Consider the following 20,901-nt stretch of genomic DNA (forward strand, 5'->3'; position numbering starts at 1 on the left):
TCACTCGTCCCCCTCGTTCTCCGTAGCCCCTGCCCTACAATGCTCACCGAAGGGGGGCGCGGCGTCTACAAATTCGGATTCGCAACAAACCCACTGGCAACATTTTCCATTTGAGGTTTCTCTAGTAAGCTAGTTTAAGTGTTGTAACACGCCGCGCATTTAATGAGTTTACAGAAGTCACCATACGCGTCGCTGAAGGTGAAGCGATCCTAATTTCACGGTGAAAGAAAATATAATTAGGGCGATTAGCATAAATTTATGTTAGTGAAGGTATTATCTATGATATGCATAAGCTTTCAGAGCTATGCCTCTCGCAAATACCTTAATGCTAATGTTGAGAATGTACAGATCGCTCTGCCTTCATCACATTGCTTCGGGCGTATTTGAAAAACCGATTAAAAAGCGCGCTAATTGGCAGTATAAGTTAAGCTTATTACGGGACCGACTGGTTCCTTCTCTATGTTTAGTCCTCTTGCCCGATGCCCTCAATTTTTCCTTCCTCCGATTCCCTTTTGTTTTCTTCTGCGCGCGACCGCTCCCTACGTCGTTCCCGATGTGCTCATCATGGTTTTCTCCGTTCCCACACGGATTGGCCCACCCGTGTCCGGCCGCGGTGTCGGCGTCGTGATGGGTGAGAAGCCGGTGACATTAAAAAAAAAACGAAGTTTGTTACCCAGTTTCCCGAGGAGCTAAGGCGGGTTTCGCTAATGTTGCATTAGGTGATAACGTGTGAGGAAATCCTTGCGACGTTGACTACTTTCAAATGGCTTTATTAAAGTCGTCAATAGCGTCGCTTATGGGGTTAGTGATTCGAATTTCAAGTAGAAATATGTTATAATATAAATTTGTACGTGATTATGCACTCTGTCGAGTTCATAAGTTTTCAGAGCTATTTTTCGTTATTGCAAGTATAATATGGTAAATATTATTAGCTAAGTATCGCTCTGCACTAATCTTCGCTCGGTGAATATTTTTGTAAACTTTTTGTGGAGGCAGAGACACCGCACTGGCAATGTAAAAAGACCATATTTCCGAAAATGGAATCGGTTTCGTGTAAACCGGATGAGACGTATGAGGAAATAAGGATATCGCCGTCGTCATCCCTATCGATGAAGCGTCGATTGAGACGTAATACAGGCGTCATCACTCCAATAAAAATTCAACATTATAATCACATGATGCATACTTATGCACAAGAAAATTTTTATTTTTATTTTCCCGGTAGTAGAAGCAAACTGAATTTTATAAGTAATAATTAAATAATTTAACTGTGGGACCGTCGCGTCACTTGAAGGGTCTATGTGAAATGTGCGATAAATATTACCAAGAGTTAGAATTAATTGCATGCATCCTTTCACTTCCGTTGAAGAATTCGTTTTTGTCGGTAAAGATTGGGACAAAGGATGCAATGGTGTCTTGAAAGCACTGGTAGACGCGAATTCTATACCTGTTCTACCTGAGACACGTTATGAATCTAACGGAGATGAAGGCGGAACTGTGGTTCGGTAATTTAGAATTGTGAATGTATTTGTCAAATGGTTCCTCTAGTAGCTATCTCATATGTTAGATATCAGAATTGTGGGAATGACTGTTACACTTCGGTTTATCGGTGTTGTATTTACCTTAAGCATATCTTCTCGAGCCTCCATAATGAGCCATTTATCCACGTTATTCCCTTTAAGCTTCCATAAGAGGATGCGTGCCATGTGCGTTCACGCAAAGGATAAGGTGGAGCTCCTGTTTTAGATCTGTGATCGTCGGAGTGGAAGGCGGAAACCCTTCTCTTCGCCAGAGCCGTTTAATTATTAACGATTGCTTGTATTAACGCGTGAATCGAGATGGTGGTGAATGGGTACACACGAGAGATTAATTCGGATGCTGATGGTCCAATTAAAGCAGTGAGCGTACATCAGCGACGCAGGGGACCCTCTGTTGCTGGCCTCCATATTATTTTGCTTCTTTCTCAATTTTATTTCGTAAATATTCATCTTGGCAGTATTCGTTTTTTTTTAACTTCGCACTCCATCTTTGAAATACGTATTAAATTAAATTAAAGTTAGGAGTGGGTTTTTAAGTGTTATGATCGCTGGTCTACGCTATGGCGAATGTTAGAGATACTTTCATGTGGAGTAGTTAATTATTTCTGATTACGATAAGTTCCTAATTCTCTTAGAATTTTTTTCTGCGTAAATGGACTTGAGTAGATAAGCCGAGAGATGGTCCTATTCATTTTCACAAATCCTGTTTGGCTTATATTTAGCTCGTAATTGTAAATGATATAATGATGCGTAGGTCTGAAGCCTCATTTAATAATACTCATAACACTGTGAATTTCACTCGATTAGATCATTTTAAGTCTACCTCAGCTGTGGGGACTAGTACCCATCTGTAAATGCTCGTTTGAGACCGATTTCAATTTTATTTCCCGGCGAACCCTCCCCCACGTATTCCCTTAAAATTTCCCTCCCTCTCGGAGGGACTTCCTCGTGTTTTAGTTCAAATTCCCCATCTTCATTCTTTTCATTTACAACTCCCCCGCCGCTCCCCTCCTCTGCGCGCACCCTCCCTGCTTCCCCATCCCCCAGGTCTTTTTCTCCTCGCCCCCTCCACATCTCTCGACCACGTCGTTCGCCGTTTCGCCATTGTCTTTGTCCTCCACCCTTCGCGAAACCACTCCCTCCCCTTTGCATCCGCCCCCTCCCTTTCTGTGTAATGCGCCAGACTGATGTCGGGGGAGTGGGGTGGTATTTTTTTTCGTTGTTTGAAGATGGCAAGTATAAAGAGAATGTCTCTCTTTCTCGCCTAATCCCCCCTGTGTGTGTGTTTTTATTTTTTTTTGTTCAGTCTGTGGAGTCCTCTTCGTGTCTCCCACTTTTTTTTTACGCGTTGTAGCGTGGACGCCGCACGCATGGACAAGCGTCGTGGATTCAGGGGAGCCTGAGGTGGCCAGTCTAGGGAAGAAGCGGAAGATGAAATCATCGTGACGCTTCGCTTTAAGTTCGTTCGCGGAGAGAGAGTGTTATTGTTAACTTTTACGTACACTCCTTCGTCAACATGGCTCTCGTCACTCGACGATGATTCGCCGGACGCCGTGGCGGCGGGGTTAACTACTCGCCTGCCTAACTGAAGGTCGCGGGTTCGAGTCACGTCCGTGAAGGTTGTTCCTATCCAGAGCATGGATGTTCGTGTGCGTTAAATGTTACGAAAACCCCAATGTAAAGACCGAATAGCGCTGTTTTCGGTTGTGTGGCAATAAATAGTAGTAAAATACTCTTTTAAGTTGACTCCATAACTTATTTGAAGGTTTTTTAAGTGTTCGAAGTGTTCATTCATTTATAAAACTACCACGAAGAAAAAAATGAATATGTTCTTGTAGAAGTTACTATTGCTGGGTTGGAAATAAACAATCTTATCTGCTATTAAAATTGGGCATTGCAATATTTCCCCCGAGTTTTATTATCACACTACGCTTTTCGTCGTAACAAACAGCATTAAATGCTCTAAATGATCAGTATGTCCGGAAATAATATCTGGGGCTCAATCGCACGTGCGTGAAATTTGCTATCGTACTGCTGTTTTATAGAGTGAGCTTTACGTCCCTACGTTAAAGTAGCAGCGTATGTTCCTACATCTCCGAAATTATGTACGTGGGTTCTTTAGATTACAATGAGGAGAGTGCCTTTATTACCCGCAGTAACATTTTTAATTATATGTTTTATAATTTCTATACCACAGAAAACAGCTCTATTCGTCCTTTTAAATCGGGGTTATTAGGCGAGGACTTTACCTCGCCGCCACCGAAGCCGGCAACTGCCGGCGTGTTCTCATAACTTATTTTTTCCATTGCCAGTTTTTGAGCAAATGCACGCTCATCGCGTGATGTGTAATTTTACGGTTTAATCCGTTTCCTTGAGCTGCGGATCGCTAATTCCCGCGCTCGGTCGAACCTGTGAAGCCAGTAATTGCTGTTGGACGTTTTTTATGTCTTATTCTCGGCCGACTCTTCACGGGCTATTGAGTGATCAAAACTTGGCGCGTTTTCGTATTTCCCCGTTCTGGCTTAGGAAGTCGAACAATGGATTACGGGCGCTTATGAGGGTAGCGCACGTGGGCTGGCGCCAGCGCATTCCTTCCCATTCCCCGTCAGCCGCTTGAAGATTCCTTCGCGTACGCTCTCGGTATTTACGTACTCCGTCACTTTTCTCCAGGCTTCACAATAGGTATTCCTTCTCGTTTTCGACTTCGCTTTGAAAATAATGGATAGTATAAAAAATCGAATTTGTTTGTCTTGTTGACTAGATGCTAGAAAGCCCCTACAGCCAGTTCGGGTTAATTCCATTTTCTGACCATCCTTTTTGGCCGCGTTCGATTCTCGAAGGTCATTTTTTTCCGAGGCCGACGAGGCCAGCTCTGTATGTGACGAAAGTGCGAAGCGATTTAGATCGTTGGGACAGACATAGTTTCACATGAAACCGCGAAGTTTCTAAAGTTTACTTCAGACGTAACGAGAAAAAATAAACGGTTTGGATAAATGAGGGAAAGCGAAATGAGTATGAAACACCCTAAATTAGGATCGGAGGAAGATGATTTTTTGGTGACTTTTCTGTATGAAGGTTCTAAAGTAATTTCTCTGGGGAATGAAAGCATTTTATAACTCTGGCTCTGGTTCCGGTAGAGAACGTCAATTGCCATGGTATCTAATTGTTTTTTCACTTCGGATTTGTGATAATATTCTCCATTAGCGGGAAGATCAGCTTTTTCAGATGAAGGAAAATTATCGGCTCCATCTTCCTCGGAAGCTGTACTCTTTACTAAACATTCATTAAGTAGCCATGAAAATGTGAACGAAAGGGCGCGCCTTCATACGCATTTGGATTTACGAAGATTTCGTTACTCCCTCTTACCTCATAGAGGAGGAATATTCATTTTTTACACCTTGCCTTGGGAAGTGTGATGGAGCTTGATGAGGATACTAATTTTTTTTAAAGAACTTTTTGATTAATGGAGAGTTCCTTTCAGGGTGCCATTATATGACATCTGGAATGCGTTTTATCTGTTTAAGGTGCATGCTTGTCGGCAATCACACGCAACGAACTCTCACATTGTGTCTTAAATCTATAGTCGCTTACCCATAATTTTACCACAGTCACCTCTTAGGTAATGAATGAAAGTGCATGAAGGAGTACGTGTCGTAAATTTTTAAAATGATCATTATTAGGAAAGTATATGTTTATACCTACTTTCTTTCTGGGTGCATTTAAATACCTGACTATGGAAGCTGAAAATGACCTTCAGATCAGTTGAAGCAAAAAATTGTGGAAGAATAGCCCGACGATACCTTCATTTGTTTATTATACCTTACCCAAGCCGTTGTGTCCCTATGTTGTTCTTTGACAATTTCCTCAATTCCCCGGTCCCTTTCACAATCAGTTGTTGTGGGTGGAATTGCTAGGAATGCCTTCGTATTGTGAGTTTTAGACATTTTTTGTCGTGTTGCCAATCCTATGCGAGGGAAGTGGTCGGTTTTTCTGCTGAATGGTGCTTCTTTACCCATGGTTCTTCCAACTACGATCAAGAAAAACATGCTGAAGGGAAAAGAGAGAAGGCCTTCTATAAAGCTGCGCTCTCACGCAGACACCGGCTCGGAAAAGCAATAACTCCATGATTACTGGAGCCAATAAACGATCTATACATCTTTTTGCTCTTTGGTTTCTCGGATCAAGAGGGTATAAAGACGTCTGGACGTTCGTACTGCGATTATTGATACGTTGGGGATCTGGTGGTTAAATCCGTCTTTGGCCGGTAAGACTTCAAAACGGATAACTCACAATTAAATGTTTTTTTTCGTTGCCTTAACGAAGAGTCTTGAGCGTGATTTCTCTTATTCGATACCTTTGATTTAGTTGTTAAATTCTTATTAGATAGAATCTTTTGTCATCGAGCCAACTGTTTTGTGAACAAAGTCCCTCCCTACTTTTTCTCATTTCCATTGGTATATTTTTAACTTCTTCTCGTACTTCATCCCTTCCGTAGTTCGCAATGCGTAGAGATTTTCTCTGCTATTTTGGTTGAACTAAAGCAATTTTGTTAACGTCTTTTCCTTGATTAATATGGGTTTAATAATTTCATCCTCTGTGAATATAATCAACAAAATGGATTTTGTCCTTAAAATGTCGTTTAAATGGACACTCCCTCGCATCTAAAGACCCTGATATGAATGCTTTTAAATACACGGAAGAAATAAAAGTTGCTTTGGAAGGTCTTTTTGCCTACCTGCTCACGTTGGCCATGTAGAGCCTCTGTATCATCGCGCACATAATTATTAGCTGCCTACTTTTCTGTGATAAGGATTAATTTATTTTTCGTGAAGTTAATAGAATAAACTTAGATTGTTTTCTAAACATGTATAAAGGTAGCTATGTGCATATGTGCTGGTTGGTTGCAGAAAAAATGGAAAAAGACATTTTTAGTTTGCATTCTTGCTTTAAATGCGATGAAATAAGTCCGTCGTCAAAGTGTAATTTTTGAACGTTGTATGAAGTACAGAAGAGTAAGAAAAATATTATATATGGCTGTCCATTTACAGTTTATGTGAGTCGTGAGAAAAACAACCGTCGGCATGGTGAGAAGTTATTGTCGTTTTTATCGTATTTTTGATCTAGATCACAAGGTACGATCTCGAGGTTATCATATTAGACATGATCGTTAGTTTCAGTGCCTATTTGTGGTTGATTCCGATGCCTCTTGTAACGGTTTCGATGAGTGAGATTCTCCGTCATTGATGCTTACCGCAAAAATGTACCAATTTGCTTAGGGAATTTAACTGTGCAAAAAAATTACTGGCTCTCTGAAAATTAGCGTTGTTATTTCATCTATTTTTGGTGGATGCGGAACGATACTGTGGTAGCCATAAGAACTCGATCTCTGTTACTCTGCTTGTTCTGCCAATCCAAATCGTTTTGGTCGTCGTATGGAAATGAAAAAATCACGTGCGTTGTCACATACAATTCAAATCACAGATTTTGTAAATGTATCAATTATCGATTCTAAGTGCTTCTAGAAGTTTTCTACCTTCGCCTAATTTTTTTTTGTATAGCCGGTAATATTTAGGAGGAGACAGAGAGAATAGGGAGTGTACTAAGCGGGGAGGGGATGTCGTTAGATAAGGAGGGAAGAGGTGGTAAGATAGCAAGTTTCATGGATCGCATGAAGAGTTGAAAGGCCGTGCGCCGGATGAAAGATGGGCATTCCGTAAAAGAAGTGAGTGAACAGGTCGTAGTGATTTGTAAAATTCCATTAAATCGAAACTAGAAGCTTGAACGTGGTTCAGATTGACTGTCGACGAGTTCACATTGCGGAAATTCATCTATGGTAACAATACAAACAGCTGTTGTAATTTTCCACTTTTTTTCAATTTGCTCAACAGGTTTTAATGTTTTCACATCATTATCAAGAGCTGTGCCAGGAGCTAAGGAGAAAAACATTGAACCGGTTGAGCATATTGTAAAGTGTTGAACGTGGTTTATGTACTTGATAATGGCACAATAGACGAAATCGGTCGTAATTTTTCAAGTAAATTGTGGAAGTCACGAAGTGTTGATGCTGTTATTATAAGATTCTCCTTGTGAACCTGCCTTAAACGGTAGGGTAGGTACTGATGATGATCTCGCTTCTCGTGGTATCTCCGAGTTCGGAGGCTTTGCATCGTAGTATCGAATCATCTTAATCGATTCAGAATAGTATCGCTCGGCCCGTCTGGCCAATCCCTCTTATCTTCCCTCGTCTCCTCCCCTTGTGTGGGACCCACCCGCACCCGCTGCTTCCTCTCGTGGACGTGCCTCTCTGTCTGTCCCTCCCTCGGCTTCCGCTGGCGGACGTCCCTCTGTGCGTCGCCCAACTTCCCCAGCCCATTGCGATAATCGCCTCGCCATTGTTTTCAATGACTGGCTTTGGGAGGTACAGTGGTGCACTTCCCATCCCTCCTCAGCCAAGGGCCGAATATCGGGATGGGGGAGCATCACCGGCAATCAAGCCTTTTCCCCCACTTCATAAGTCTGCGCTTCTATTGTGTCAGCATTTACTAATCGAAAATGATTACCTTTATTAATTACCTTCTTTAATTTTTTGAAAAGAAATTACGATATATGTCGGTTTTAAGGTTTCCGCAGCGATTAGATGTACTATTACAATCCATTTTCGGGTGTACGTCTGCGTGCTTAATATTTAAACTCGACGTTTCGTTCCTCCTGCTGGAAACGTCGTCAGGAGACTAAAGGTGTAAGTATAAATATAAGATGAAAAATATTTACATCTTCAGTCTTCTGACGACGTTGCCAACAGGAGGAACGAAACGTCGAGTTAAAAATAAAGCACGCTGACGTACACCCGAAAATGGATTGTAATAGTGAAATAAATGTCGTTTGGTGATAATATGTTGGCAGTGTTACCGCTTTTATTTAAAATATATTGGTTTTACTATTTGGTGGGGAGGTAGCTTAACCATATTCGTATACATATAGTCAACGTGTAAGCGAACTTAGATTAGTCTTACGTAACCGGATATATAGGTAGATTGTTGAATGAAATACTCTCTTTGATATTATTATTTGAATTAATGCCGTAAATTTGTTTTACTTGTTTCTTTCCCTTTGTTTAAGAAACATTTTAATTTAATTCGATTGCGTGTGCATAAAATTGTTTTTGATTTTGATTTATTAAATTTTTAAAGTTAGAATATGCTGGATTGTTTTATCCTCATGATTCGCACGTGATTAAATTGGGGGAACTATACGTGATGAATATCTTAATCGCGAACCATCGCTTAAGAAGTAGGTCTATCAATCTCTTAATCATTGTGACTTATATGGGCAATGTTACCACTTTAATGTAAAATATATTGTTTTTTTCCTCTTAGGCGGTGAGGTTTGTTATCCTTTTATTAAATAATACCTTGCTTAGTTTCCTTCCCCAATGGTTACATCTTTCCTAATACCCCTTGGGAGCACGATATAGCGGATGTAAAAAAATTGACACGTCACCCAGTATGAAAAAAGCTTGCTTCTTTGCCATCCAATATCTCTATTCCTACCCCTCCGACTTGAAGGAACTACTTCACCCCACGTTATCTTTTCGCGTATGTAGGAATCTCCCCTCTCTGTAATCACGACGTCCGTTCCCATCCCGGCTCTGGCCAAACAACTTTGAAGTTAGTATCGCTAGCAACATCTCCGAGTCAAACGTTTCTGTATTTTCCCGTTCCTAAGCGTTTGTTTTTGCGTGCATCGCTCCTTATACGCCCGAACCCCCCTTACTGTTTCGGCTAAGGATTGAAGTAGCATCATCTGCAAATATTTGTCGCGGCCCTCTTCCCTCCTACCGAATGACCGCCTTTATGTCCGAGATGGTAGGATTATGTTGTATGCGTCATGGGAGCCAATCTTCTCTTAAGTGTTTATCTTTCTCTTCTCTACTTTTAGCCTGTGCTAGCTCTCTATTTAGTATTGAAATGCCGTTTTCAAATTGATGCGTACGATCTTTGATGGAGTTTCATCCACAGGCACGTAATTCAGCGACTTAAAGAGTTAATCTGTTTGAACGTCCATGCTCTAACGATTTATTTACAGAGATCTCTTTCTTACTCGTAGGGTGGAACTATTCTTATTTGCTTTCAGTTTATTTCTCCCTGGTGCATAACAGGTATTTTTAGTGTACCTTTGAATGATTAAATTTCATTGTGTTAATGTATTATTGACATTTCCATTCTTCTTTGTATTGCCGTAATTGGTGATTTTTTAACGCAAACTTTCGTATTAAACGAAGTATTTCATCACCGAAAGTGCCATAAATGACGACAGAAGATCATGCTGATTTCTATCGTAGATTCCGCCTATAGGTTTTCATGCATGTGAAGATGATATGGAAGTAATCCATCGTGACCCATTGAAATGATCTATTCTTGTTATGAACTATCATCCAAGAAGTAAGTCGCTTTAATAAGACTTATTTATATGTTATCTATAATATTCGCCTTGTTTTTTTATGAGATTGTCTGTGTGATTGATTTTCGTGGCTTTGCTGGCACGAATTGTATGGATGTGAAATGACGTTATTTTTCAGTTCCACTCATTTTATTCATCATCCAGACTAATTATTTACCGCAATATCTTCTTTCGGAATGAAGGAGTAGAAAGAGTTATGAATTTCAGTCATCTAACCATATGCTAAAATTATCGGTTTGGGTTTGATTTATTTACGATCGCTTCCATAGAGGATATTACAAAAAAGTGTTTTTCTTAAGGGTTTAAAAAGATTTTTGTGAAAGAGATATATACGAGATAACAGCCAATTTAAAGCGTAAATTATTTCATTTGTACGAAGAAGCTCTGAAACCTTACGTCATTTGAAAGAAGGATGAATAGTTCGGGGATAATTGATGATGAGCTGCTGCAGAATATGTGCCGATTCGCGAGCGCTTATCTTTGTTGCTCAATCCCATAGGCGAATGCTACCGCGTTGGTTTTCCTTGTGTATCAGTGTGTGAGTGAAGTCTTATTTTTCTGAGCACTTGGTTGTCCTTGAAGTTAGTGATTTCGAGTGAGTTCGAATTACCTTTCTTATCAGCACTGCAAGTCCGTGTAAATTGCATAGTTATTTAGCTACGAATAACCTTTTTCAGCATGCGTGAACTAGCAAACGATTAAGGAGAAGATATCTATACTAAAGAATAAAAAGGTTGTCGCACTTTTCCAATATCAACCTTCAAATAGTAGCAAAAGGGGTTGCCCTTATTCCTCGTTCTTATTGAGTTCTCTTCGGAGGCAGTACTGGTGGCGGTTTGTTTATTTCTCCTCGCAAATTGAGGTACTTGAGAATCTTCATAAATCTGTGGGAAAATCAGGTCGTTCCGCTGAATTTCCTCTCGTATGGAGATGCATGTCTCTCGAGACGTCGCGACTCGGTCGTTAATGAGAAAATTCCTTGCCGTGTGATTTGATGTAGAATTATTGCGGCATGGATAAGTCTGCACTCGATTTTGCCGTATTCTGAGAAACAGGTTTTCATTTCCTGTGTTGCGAATGTCATGATTTTCCGTTTGAGTTCTCCGCAAATGGCGCCGTTTGCGAAGATGAATTTATTATCGTTTTGATACCTAATTTATCACGGACTTGCGCTTTAAAAAGTCGATGTTTATGTCTTAATTTAACATTATGGCCTGTTTTCGACGAGATTTTCTTCTCTCCGTCTTGTATATATGTGACTTTAAGGTCGTTGCGTTATGGTTTGGTGTGGGCAGTGGGTGTGCAAAAGAATTATTTCTCGTTTGATTTGCTATTGGATAGCTTGGAATAAATATCGCAATTGAAACCTTGATGCGAGAAAGAAAATCCCACTGCGGCAAAATTATATGTTTATCCTATGAGACATTACAAAGTTGTTTAGCTTTAAGTTTCTTCCCGCTTAGAGAAATGTTTATGACCCGAACACCAACAATTTTTTGCAGCTGATAGAGGAGACTGGAGAGGAAAACGTATTCATCTTAGGTAATTGAATGCATCAGTGTGACCAAGACCGCTTAACTTTGCGTTAACTAACGTTATGCAATTTGGTACACATGGTTGGTTTACATGTACTACTTTTTAATTTTAGTTTTAAATCCAGTTGAAAATTTCCATTCTCTTGCAAACTTATCTGCAGAATTCAAATATAAATTTTATTAAATATTTATATATGAATTCTGCAAAATTGATTTTATTAATTTTTTCGAATAAATTTTATAGTTAAGGAAATTATCTTCCCTTTCCAATGATGATAATATGCATTATGTTGAGACTCCTGAAATGTAGTCTGTACACAATAATTTGTAATTGAAGTTGTGGACATTTAAATGACATTAATAATTATATTTTCAAGGCTTAAATGATCCTTAATGACGTGATTTCATTAAATCTGATACCATAGTTGAATTCTGCTGAAAAGTTTTCATAATTTTGAAAATTATGACAGCTTTTATACTTCAATTTTAGGATAAATAAAATAAATTATTAATTTCTTACTGAATTCGCGGCAGCTGCGAATATATTTTTTAATATTTTAGGCTGAAAGTCAGATTGTTTCATTTCTGGAACAGCTTAAGATATAGGCCTGAAATTTAAAACCAGTCATTATGTATATAAATCAACCATGTGTACCGAATGTCATGAAAATCCTAGCTGGTGGGTTACATGCCGTGGTGTAGTGGATATTGTATTACCCTCAGGTGAATATATATACTTACATTTGCAGTAATATTTTATAAATAATTTTCTCTTCAGGGGCTCATTTATCATGCATTGTGCTCGCGCGACTCCGCAAACATCGGTGACCTGGGCTTCAGTCCACTGTGTCCCCTGAGCTCCGCATGTATGCTCTGCCGTATGTATACAGCAGACCATCAACCCGCGACCGCACTCCGTCCTCGTGGTGCGGTTTCCGCATCGCCTGGTGCGGGAATGCATGACGTATGCGGAGCGGCTCAAAAATAAGACGGCGTCGGACTCAAGCTCCCGAGATATACATTTTCCTACAAAGCTTGGCTGTAGAATGATACTTCCTTGTGGTTTACGAAGTGTCGCGCCGCAATTTTTTCTCCGCCGTCTGGAGTTGTATCGTTTGAATTGCATGGAGTACTTCCGGAGAAATCTTGATTGCTCTTTAGTATATGAGCTAACCATAACTTGCCCTCAACTTGTCGGTGTTGTGGTTGGCGTTACGTGGCGCCAAGTTGGTTTTATGTCTCCAGGATATTCCATTGAAGTGTTGTTTCACAAATTTCCTTTTGCACTTTTGCCTTTGATTATTTTTTATTCTAGTTTGTTGGTACAGTTGAAGAATAATGAATATCTTTTGTTTTAGGCATTCAAGACGATTTTCACAGTTTTGGACTCTTCAGTTCCGCGCACACTATAGATCAGTCACGCTGGAAAATTAATGAAGGTATCAGAGATTAAGTTGAAATTTTTAAATTATATTTTGGATTAGTTATCCCCTAAGCCACTCTGTATATATATCAATGTGACTTACTTGCAGACGTTCCTCAGTGAATTTTCTCCTAAAATGTATCCTACCTCTTTCCTTTCACTGAGCTTGTCGACTGCGTGGCACTAGTAAGGCTATTGTATTGCTAAAAATTATCTCTGTTGTGTATTAGTTGCTCTTTTTTATTATTGATTTGTTATTGTTTAGGTATGACCGGATTCGCATCTTATTTTCGGATAGGTTGTTCGGATCAATCCGGTATTTCGTTGTATTTTCCTTTGTAGCCCGTTAAATGGAATAATTTTATGTCGAAGCGTTTGCTGATTTCGACTGGGCATAGGGTATTTTCCACACTGTCATTACGTCATTTTTCAATTTTTCCTTTCTTCTGTTTTGGTCGTTTTTCTCACTTGTGATAACCTTTTGGCAAGAATAAGATGCTTGAAGTTTTGAGTATAGATTTTTTTGACGAAGTTCAGTTTCTTATCATTTGCTGTTTGATTTATGGCGACATTGTTATTATTTAAATATCATTATAGCTTATTTATTTGATTACGTAAATCGATTTTCATGAGCTTAAATGTTTCGAAAGTGTGGAAAACGCGCGAAAATTGTTTTACCGCAGAGAGTCGCATATGGAAGCAAACTCTTAAAGCTCTTTTTGTCCGCGTTTAAACGGATGAAATTACATTTCTATTTATTTTTACGCGAACCTTGCTCGTGGGACATTTTTCTCGGAATGGAAAACCAAATGAGTTTTAGAAGTTCTTTTCCCCCATTTTTCCATTAGGATCTAAACTCTTAAAGTGTTCTTGCTTGCAGAGGACGGTCGGGGACGGTCTGAACATCCTCAAATGCAAAATAATTCCGTGCTGCCATTCACATTTGGCTTGCCAAAGAACTCGCTGAAATTAACGTTACTCGTTCTGCATTCACGTGCTCGCCACATAGTAATGGCTTGCGCCAGGACTCGCATTGGAAATGAATCAATTGCAGATACTCGGTCGTCGGAAATTCTGGGCGCAGTACGATTCTTAGTGGAGCGTGCAGTTTTCCAATCAGGCATTAATCGCAGCGCTAGACGGTTTGTGCCTTTCACGTGATTAGCTTTCCAACCGATTGCGGTTCTCGCGATTATCGGAATTGTCAGGTCACGTCCTTTATAATTTTAGAAAACAGAAATCGATGATGGTGTGGCCGTGGAAGCACGTTGAAGGCCAAATTTTAACCTTCGCGAAGTAACTCGATGAGAAGGCAAAGTAAGTCACATGTTATTAGACTGTATTTATTGCATATGTAGTTCCCATCCACTCGATATTCTTCTCGTGTAGAGTACCATATATCAAGTATTTTGGTTAAACCACGTATTTGCATGATTAGCTCTCTAAATGGATCTATCTCACAAAGTATTGCTATTCTAGTGTAAATAAAGAGCATGTTATCCATTCCTCTATGTGCACTGTAATAAAAATCACACCGATCACAGCTTAAATTTTCAATAATAAATAAGAAGTAATTTGGAATTAGTTCTTAATGTTCCTGGTGCCTTAAGTCAATGCAAAGAGCTTGCATATGTACTGTGAACAAACGTCCTTCCTGTTGGAGTTCCAATATAGCTTCGTTATCACTATTTTCCTAATCCATTCTGCAAACCTAGTGTATTCGCCAGAAATCATCTTAATCATCGTTATATAATCACGATTTTAAATAATATTTGGCTCAAAATAATGCTCTGAAATAATGCCATCGGCATACAATATTGTTTAGAGTTACATTTTCTATGAATGGATATAAATAAATCTAATAAATTTTTAGCGTGGTTAAAAAGAGTATTGCTGTCTTCCGATGTCAACGGCTATATTTGACCTACAAATACGGTTAACTTCCGTCCCTATTATTTACCGTTGATGCCTGGGGTAAGTTTTTGTGATAAAGTATACTCAAATGGTTCGAGTGCCGGTTTAAAAATATTTGGATTTCAGGCGACAGTATCGTGATGAAATAACAGCTTTATTACATGCATTGCCCAAAATGTAGGGTACTCATCTTCTGGGGTCAGTGTGTGCAAATCATTCGTACAGATCATTTAAAGGAATCACGTTCATTGATATTGTTTTTATGAGAATGGCGTTGCGGTGGACTTGTGGACAGCTGAACAGGATAGATATTTTTCATGGGACTGGAAAGGGTTGCATAAACTAATTTTTCATAACTGTAGTAATTCTACCATCACTATTTCCCAGGAGCCATCATGGAAAACGAGTGAACGGGTGGAAGGAATTAGTCTATTTTGGGCGAGTTTATAAAAATATGCGCATTATTCGGTTGAAGCAGTTTTTTGAATACTTCATTAAGCACAAATGGAGCGGGGTTTCCCCCTCGTCGCCTGCTGGTGATACGTAGATAATTCCTTCTCGTGAGGCGCTTATTCGCCAATTATGTTTTTTTACGCCGTCAGGCATATCGCTCCTCTTTTTTTTTAATATTTTGACTGTCGTCATCTCCCTTTCTAATGCCACCCTGGAAAATGGAAAAAAAAAGATTGGAGGTGAGTGTTTTTTTTCTTTCCCTCTTCGCAACGGGGTCGGGAGAAATGAAAGGAGGAACGAAGTAAATAGCCAATAAACGGCTTGTTGGAAAGAAACTTGGAAAAAAATGAAGAGTGGAGCACGCCCGTAATCAAAGCGCGCTAAAGCGTGTGTAGGCGTGCGTTTTTTTCCGTCTCGTGCGTGTGTGTATGTATGTATGTATGTGTAGGCGCCGGGCTTTTGTTAGTTTCCGCAGTCTGCGAGTCGACGGCCCGGTCGATTCGCCAAGGTTCTCTCTCTGACCGGAGGTCGTTCGTGTGCTCTCCCCCACCACCCCATCCCCTTCTTGCCCGTGAATGTCGACCGTGTGTGAAGGTGGGTGCACGCGCCCGAAAATTGTTGGAGCACGTGTGACGGGCGCATCCATAAGTGAGGGGGCTCTGTGCTCGCCCGTCTGGAAAACACACTCTCAAGAGAGGAAAATTAAAAAAAAAGAAGGGAGGAAAGCATGATAATAATAAGCGAGGCGTCGAGTGAGAGGGAAGAAAAAGTAATGAATGGGGTGAAGTGGGCGAGGACATGTAAGAGCGGCATTTTTTGTTTGCATGTAAATTTTTTTCGCGACCTTTCTCGGCTCCTTTCTATCCACCTTGCTTATCTTTTCTGATTTTGGGAAGAATTACTCGACATCTAACGTACTGTGAGTGGCGAGGGCGAGGGTGCGTGCTGGGAAGGTCACGCCAAAAATAAATAAGATAAAAATTTTGAAATATTTTTTTTCCTTGGCTGAAAGAAGTTTAGTGAAATTATCAGAAAAATTAAAACTCTGTTTTCACTCGATGTCTAAATCGCTGTATTGAATCCGTTGTTGCCTGTCGCAATTTAGGTCGAAAATATTAAAGTTGTACCTTGCACTTATATCCTATGAATCGAAGTTACGGGTAGAAAGAAATTGAAATAATACATAATATAATAGAGAAAATATGTCATCCAAGTAGTTATTAACACTAGGAATACCGGACTTGACACCCCTCCTAGAACTACCAAATGGAGTCATTTTGACTCCTACCTTATAATTGTTTATTTTTCCAGTTTATCTATGTTTTTATTCATACATTGCTTTAGTTTCATTCATTATTTTTTATTCATTCATTATTGTTTATTATTGCATTATTTCAGACGTTATTTAAACAAAAAAATCATATTTTTTTAAAGTGCGAGTTTCGACGGTATTGCTTTGAAATTCTTTTTTCCTACATGTTATGTTGTTTTAATAGGATTTCACACAGTAATTGGATAAAACAGCAAACATAGACATTTCAACACATTTTATCATCATGTTTGAATGATCAAAAATATTACCTAGGCTACATGGAAGTTGGGAAGATAATTAAATACAGCAAAAAAACTGCATTTGATAAGCCACGCATTTGGCTAAGGTGCTTTATAGTTCAAGCATTGTCGTTCATTGTCCAGAGTTGCCCACAGAAATACTTTTGGCAGGTCATACAATTCCAAACTGAGCGATTCTTTCTGCACTTTGGTATTGCCTGGAAATATTTTTTTGCAGAATCCCGTCAGAAGAATATGCAGCATTGGACACGCTTCGCTTTTGTCGAGATCTAATATGAGTATCAGCCAACTCTGTATCGAGCTTTTTCAAAAGCGTCTTGCGCGAAATGTTTTAGGTAGTCTCCTTGTACACTATCCATGAATACCTGCTAAGTCGGAAGTATTTTACAACGAGTGGATAGGCCATCGCTGAGTATATGTTCTTGTGGTAATAATGTGATTTCATTTCTTTTGATAATTCTCTTCGAATTATTTACCTTTCCCATAATGCTAGTACCCTAGCTTTTTCGCTGTTCGGCGAGTTTGACTGAGGTAATGTAATTATCTACGGTAACATTTCACCCTTTTTCAGAAACGTTTGCATTAGTTTCAGTACTACTAAACGGCAATCTGCATGAAGTGAATAATCTTTTCCATCATTAGGGAAGGTATTTGCAAAATATTTGCTATCATTGTTAACAGCTGGCCAATATTCATGGCCGTATTTGTCCGGCTTAGATGGAATGTACTGAGTAAAATACACCTGATTTTACTGGGGAGAATTTGTTCAACAACCGTGATGTATGGACCAGGTTTGTAACAAGGAATGTAATTATCTGTGAATCTATCCTACACTTGACAGTTTTGAGCTGCTGGAATCGATTAGATTTCTCATCAAATCTTAGATAATGAAACATTTTTACAAGCCGGTTCCCAGTCGTTCATTTTAGATAATGGTATTCCCCAGTCGTTTGACCAAATACTTGCAATAGAGAGATCATTTGTACCTGATATTCAACGGGCATAAAGTATGGCTATACATGCATCTAGCTTCCCACCGAAAAGAGTAAAATCTTCATAATTTTGTTTGCGTGCTTCTACAATTTTACATCACTTCATGTGAGTCAGTATACACGAATCGATAAATAATTGTAGATAATATCTTTGTTTTGTAACTCCTTATGAAAGGGAAAGTAAATGTAAATTACTGCATGTCTTTTGCACGTATTATGTCTGAATCTTCAGACTAGCTAGAAACGTTTTGAGGAATAAAATCTTTGACTTCGTCAGAGACGAAATGATCTTCCTTTTCGCATTCCGATTTACCCTCCGGTATAGAATGCAACATAGAAAGGACTTCTTCACGCTTTAGCCTACTTCTTCTGGTCATACTGCCAGTCAGGAAAAATGAAAGCCTTACTTCACTAGAGTTTTGCAGTCCACTCCAGAGTTCACTGGATTCACTAATGCGAAGGACAGCGCACGATTTTCCTGTGTGGCGCGCGACAGCCAGCGCTGTCAGAGCCGACAATGCTAGGACAATAACTTTATTTCATTCATCCTTATATCAATGGAAGGATACAAAGGTACTTTTTCAGGTTTGAAAATGAACTTCCACGAGGTCAAGGGTGAAATATAAGCGCTGCAGTGCAATACTGTGTATACAGTATTGAGCTGTAGCGAGCCTGATAGGCGGGGAGAAGGGAGGGGTAAGGGATGAGGGCAAGACACCACGGCTTCTAAACACATGAATTGACAATGCTCAGTATTAATGCCATATTCACCACTTTATCGCAGGATAAAATTATATCAGGACATATGGTTTGTAGTTCGAAACACGGACCCGTAAAATTAGAAATGCCTTCAAATTCTCGCAAATATTGGCCTAAAAGCGAAATAATTATATATTTAAGCCATCGATTGATTTAAATTAATTATTAACATAAGAAGAAATAAACTCTTTAAAAAATATTACTATTTGGCGAAAATATGAGCAAAATACAATAGGGAGTCAAAATGACTCCCTTTGGTAGTCGAAGGTAAATTTAAAAAAATGAGTACTATTTTACTTTCTAGAACTATTTTGATCGCAAAGTTTTATTTCGTGTCAAAAATGAATAAAAGTCACGAAATTTCAGGCCGGAATTCGGAAAATTTTAGTCAGGGCAGAGAAATAAAAATCGCGAGGAGTCAAAATGACTCCATCGGTAGTTCTAGTGTTAAATGTTAATGACGGTCTTAAAACTCACCTAGGCAAAAAATTTGTTTTTACTCGAGAGGTTTCTCTAAATTCTACCAACGCGGCTCTCAAAAATTGTGACATATCGATGTACCGTATTGAATGTGCAGTGTATACCCTTGCCTAAGTCCAATTTTCTGTCAATGAGAAGAATCATAAACCGTGGTAAAATTGAGTAAGAATGAACAAAATTGCAAATTGTTCACGCGTCAATGCACTCGTAAAATGGAGTTATTTCCCCATCGCTTGGTGTAGGCCAAGGACGGATGAGTGAATTTTGAGAGGTGTTTTGTCGCGCCCAATGTTCTGAATTACGTAACACCGTAGCTCAGAATTTTTTTTCACTTCCCGGGGGTTACTCTTTCGAGCGCCAAATGCTGCGGAATGGATTCTCGGGTTTGAGGTCTCGTTTTCTTCAGAATGGGGCGCGAAATGAAACTCTTGTGTGGTCGCTGTCAGGCGGTAAAATTAAGATGCATGGATCACTCCTCTCATGTTCATCCGAGTTCGACTTTCAATGGTGAGTGATAAAATCTCGTTACCCCCTTATCGGCCATGTGTCATACCCCCATTTCGGTGCCAGATGTTAAAAACGGTCAGTTGTGTGATAGCGGGAGAAATAGATTGGTATTTGGTTGATGTTCTAAATTTTTTGGCGAATTTTAAGTGGCATGAAAAAGGTGAAGTGCACTGCATAATTGGTGTTTGCTTCAGTGATTTTCCCCTTTTTAAAAATATACTTTCACCACGCATCGTGGGAAGTGATGTTTCCGAACGCAATGTTTGTTACGCAGCATCAATTTCAAGATTCGCACGTTCAGGATACTAATCCTGTAACACTAGATTATTTAATATTATACTCATAGTCTCGACGCTACAGTAGTCTTTTAATGCTCTATGTGCAGCGTAAGTTATTTGTCCTTTAAGAGAAATAGATGGTGGCTAGTCCACTTTTTTTATTATGAACGCCCTGGAGTCGTGAAACTACTATTTTTTGAAGTATTGTATTGTATTTGTATCCCAGGGAATTTCATGTTGTGGTTACTCAGTGTCTGGTTGAGACTTGCATTCTAAGCGTGGTGGTTAATGTCGTCTACAGTTGTGCGTCGCCGAGGCTTTATCTCTCACAAGGCTGTCAGAGGTGTTGTTCCTCGCTTGGGCTCTCTCCCCACCCCTTTCTCCTCTTTCGCCTCCTCCTCCGTCTTTTCCTTTCCTTCAAAATCCTCCTTTCCGCTCCCCCTCACTCCCACCTTTCACTAGTCTGCTTTTCCCTTTTTCTCACTTACGCTTTTTTCAGCTCGATAGGCGCTCCCCCGATGCATAATCCTTTAGCCTTTTAGCGGGGGATTACAACCTTTTTCTGGTTTCTTTGGTTGCGCCTTATTTTATTTTTCGGGGCGACGGACGGAAGGGACATAAAATTTCCATATTCCTTCTCTCGTACCTCGTGTTCACCGCCGAGAGTGGGCGTGTAGCTAGAGGAAAGTGTTCGGGTGGCGGTGCGTGAGGTTTGCTCAAGTCGCAGAAACAGTTTAAAATGTCATGTATTATTCTTATCAGATTTTATTGTTTGAATTTTTAGATGTTCTGTTTTTATTAATTCAGAACAGATCACCAGCGTTCTGCTGGAAATCGAACGAATTAATGGGCGGTTGTGATGAGTTGATATTTCCTATCGCAGCCATCATGAAACATTAAAAAATTGTGAAATTAAAACGACATTTCAAGCATTTAAGTGCAAGAATGATTTTTTCTCTGCGTAATAACTTTTTTGTTTTTGTATTCCGC

The 20,901-nt window shown here is 39.6% G+C and overlaps 1 protein-coding gene across 1 annotated transcript in view; it reads left to right on the forward strand.

Annotated features, from left to right (window-relative positions):
* LOC124164506 (tyrosine-protein kinase Abl) overlaps window positions 1-20,901 on the forward strand; it is a 291,144-nt gene that overhangs the window by 67,922 nt on the left and 202,321 nt on the right. The window contains exon 2 of the mRNA XM_046541848.1: window positions 12,892-12,972. Within this exon, the coding sequence (XP_046397804.1) occupies window positions 12,892-12,972 (81 nt within the window). The remainder of the gene's footprint in view (window positions 1-12,891; window positions 12,973-20,901) is intronic.

The sequence above is a fragment of the Ischnura elegans genome, chromosome 1 (assembly GCF_921293095.1).
Source record: "Ischnura elegans chromosome 1, ioIscEleg1.1, whole genome shotgun sequence".
Taxonomy (NCBI): Eukaryota; Metazoa; Arthropoda; class Insecta; order Odonata; family Coenagrionidae; genus Ischnura; species Ischnura elegans.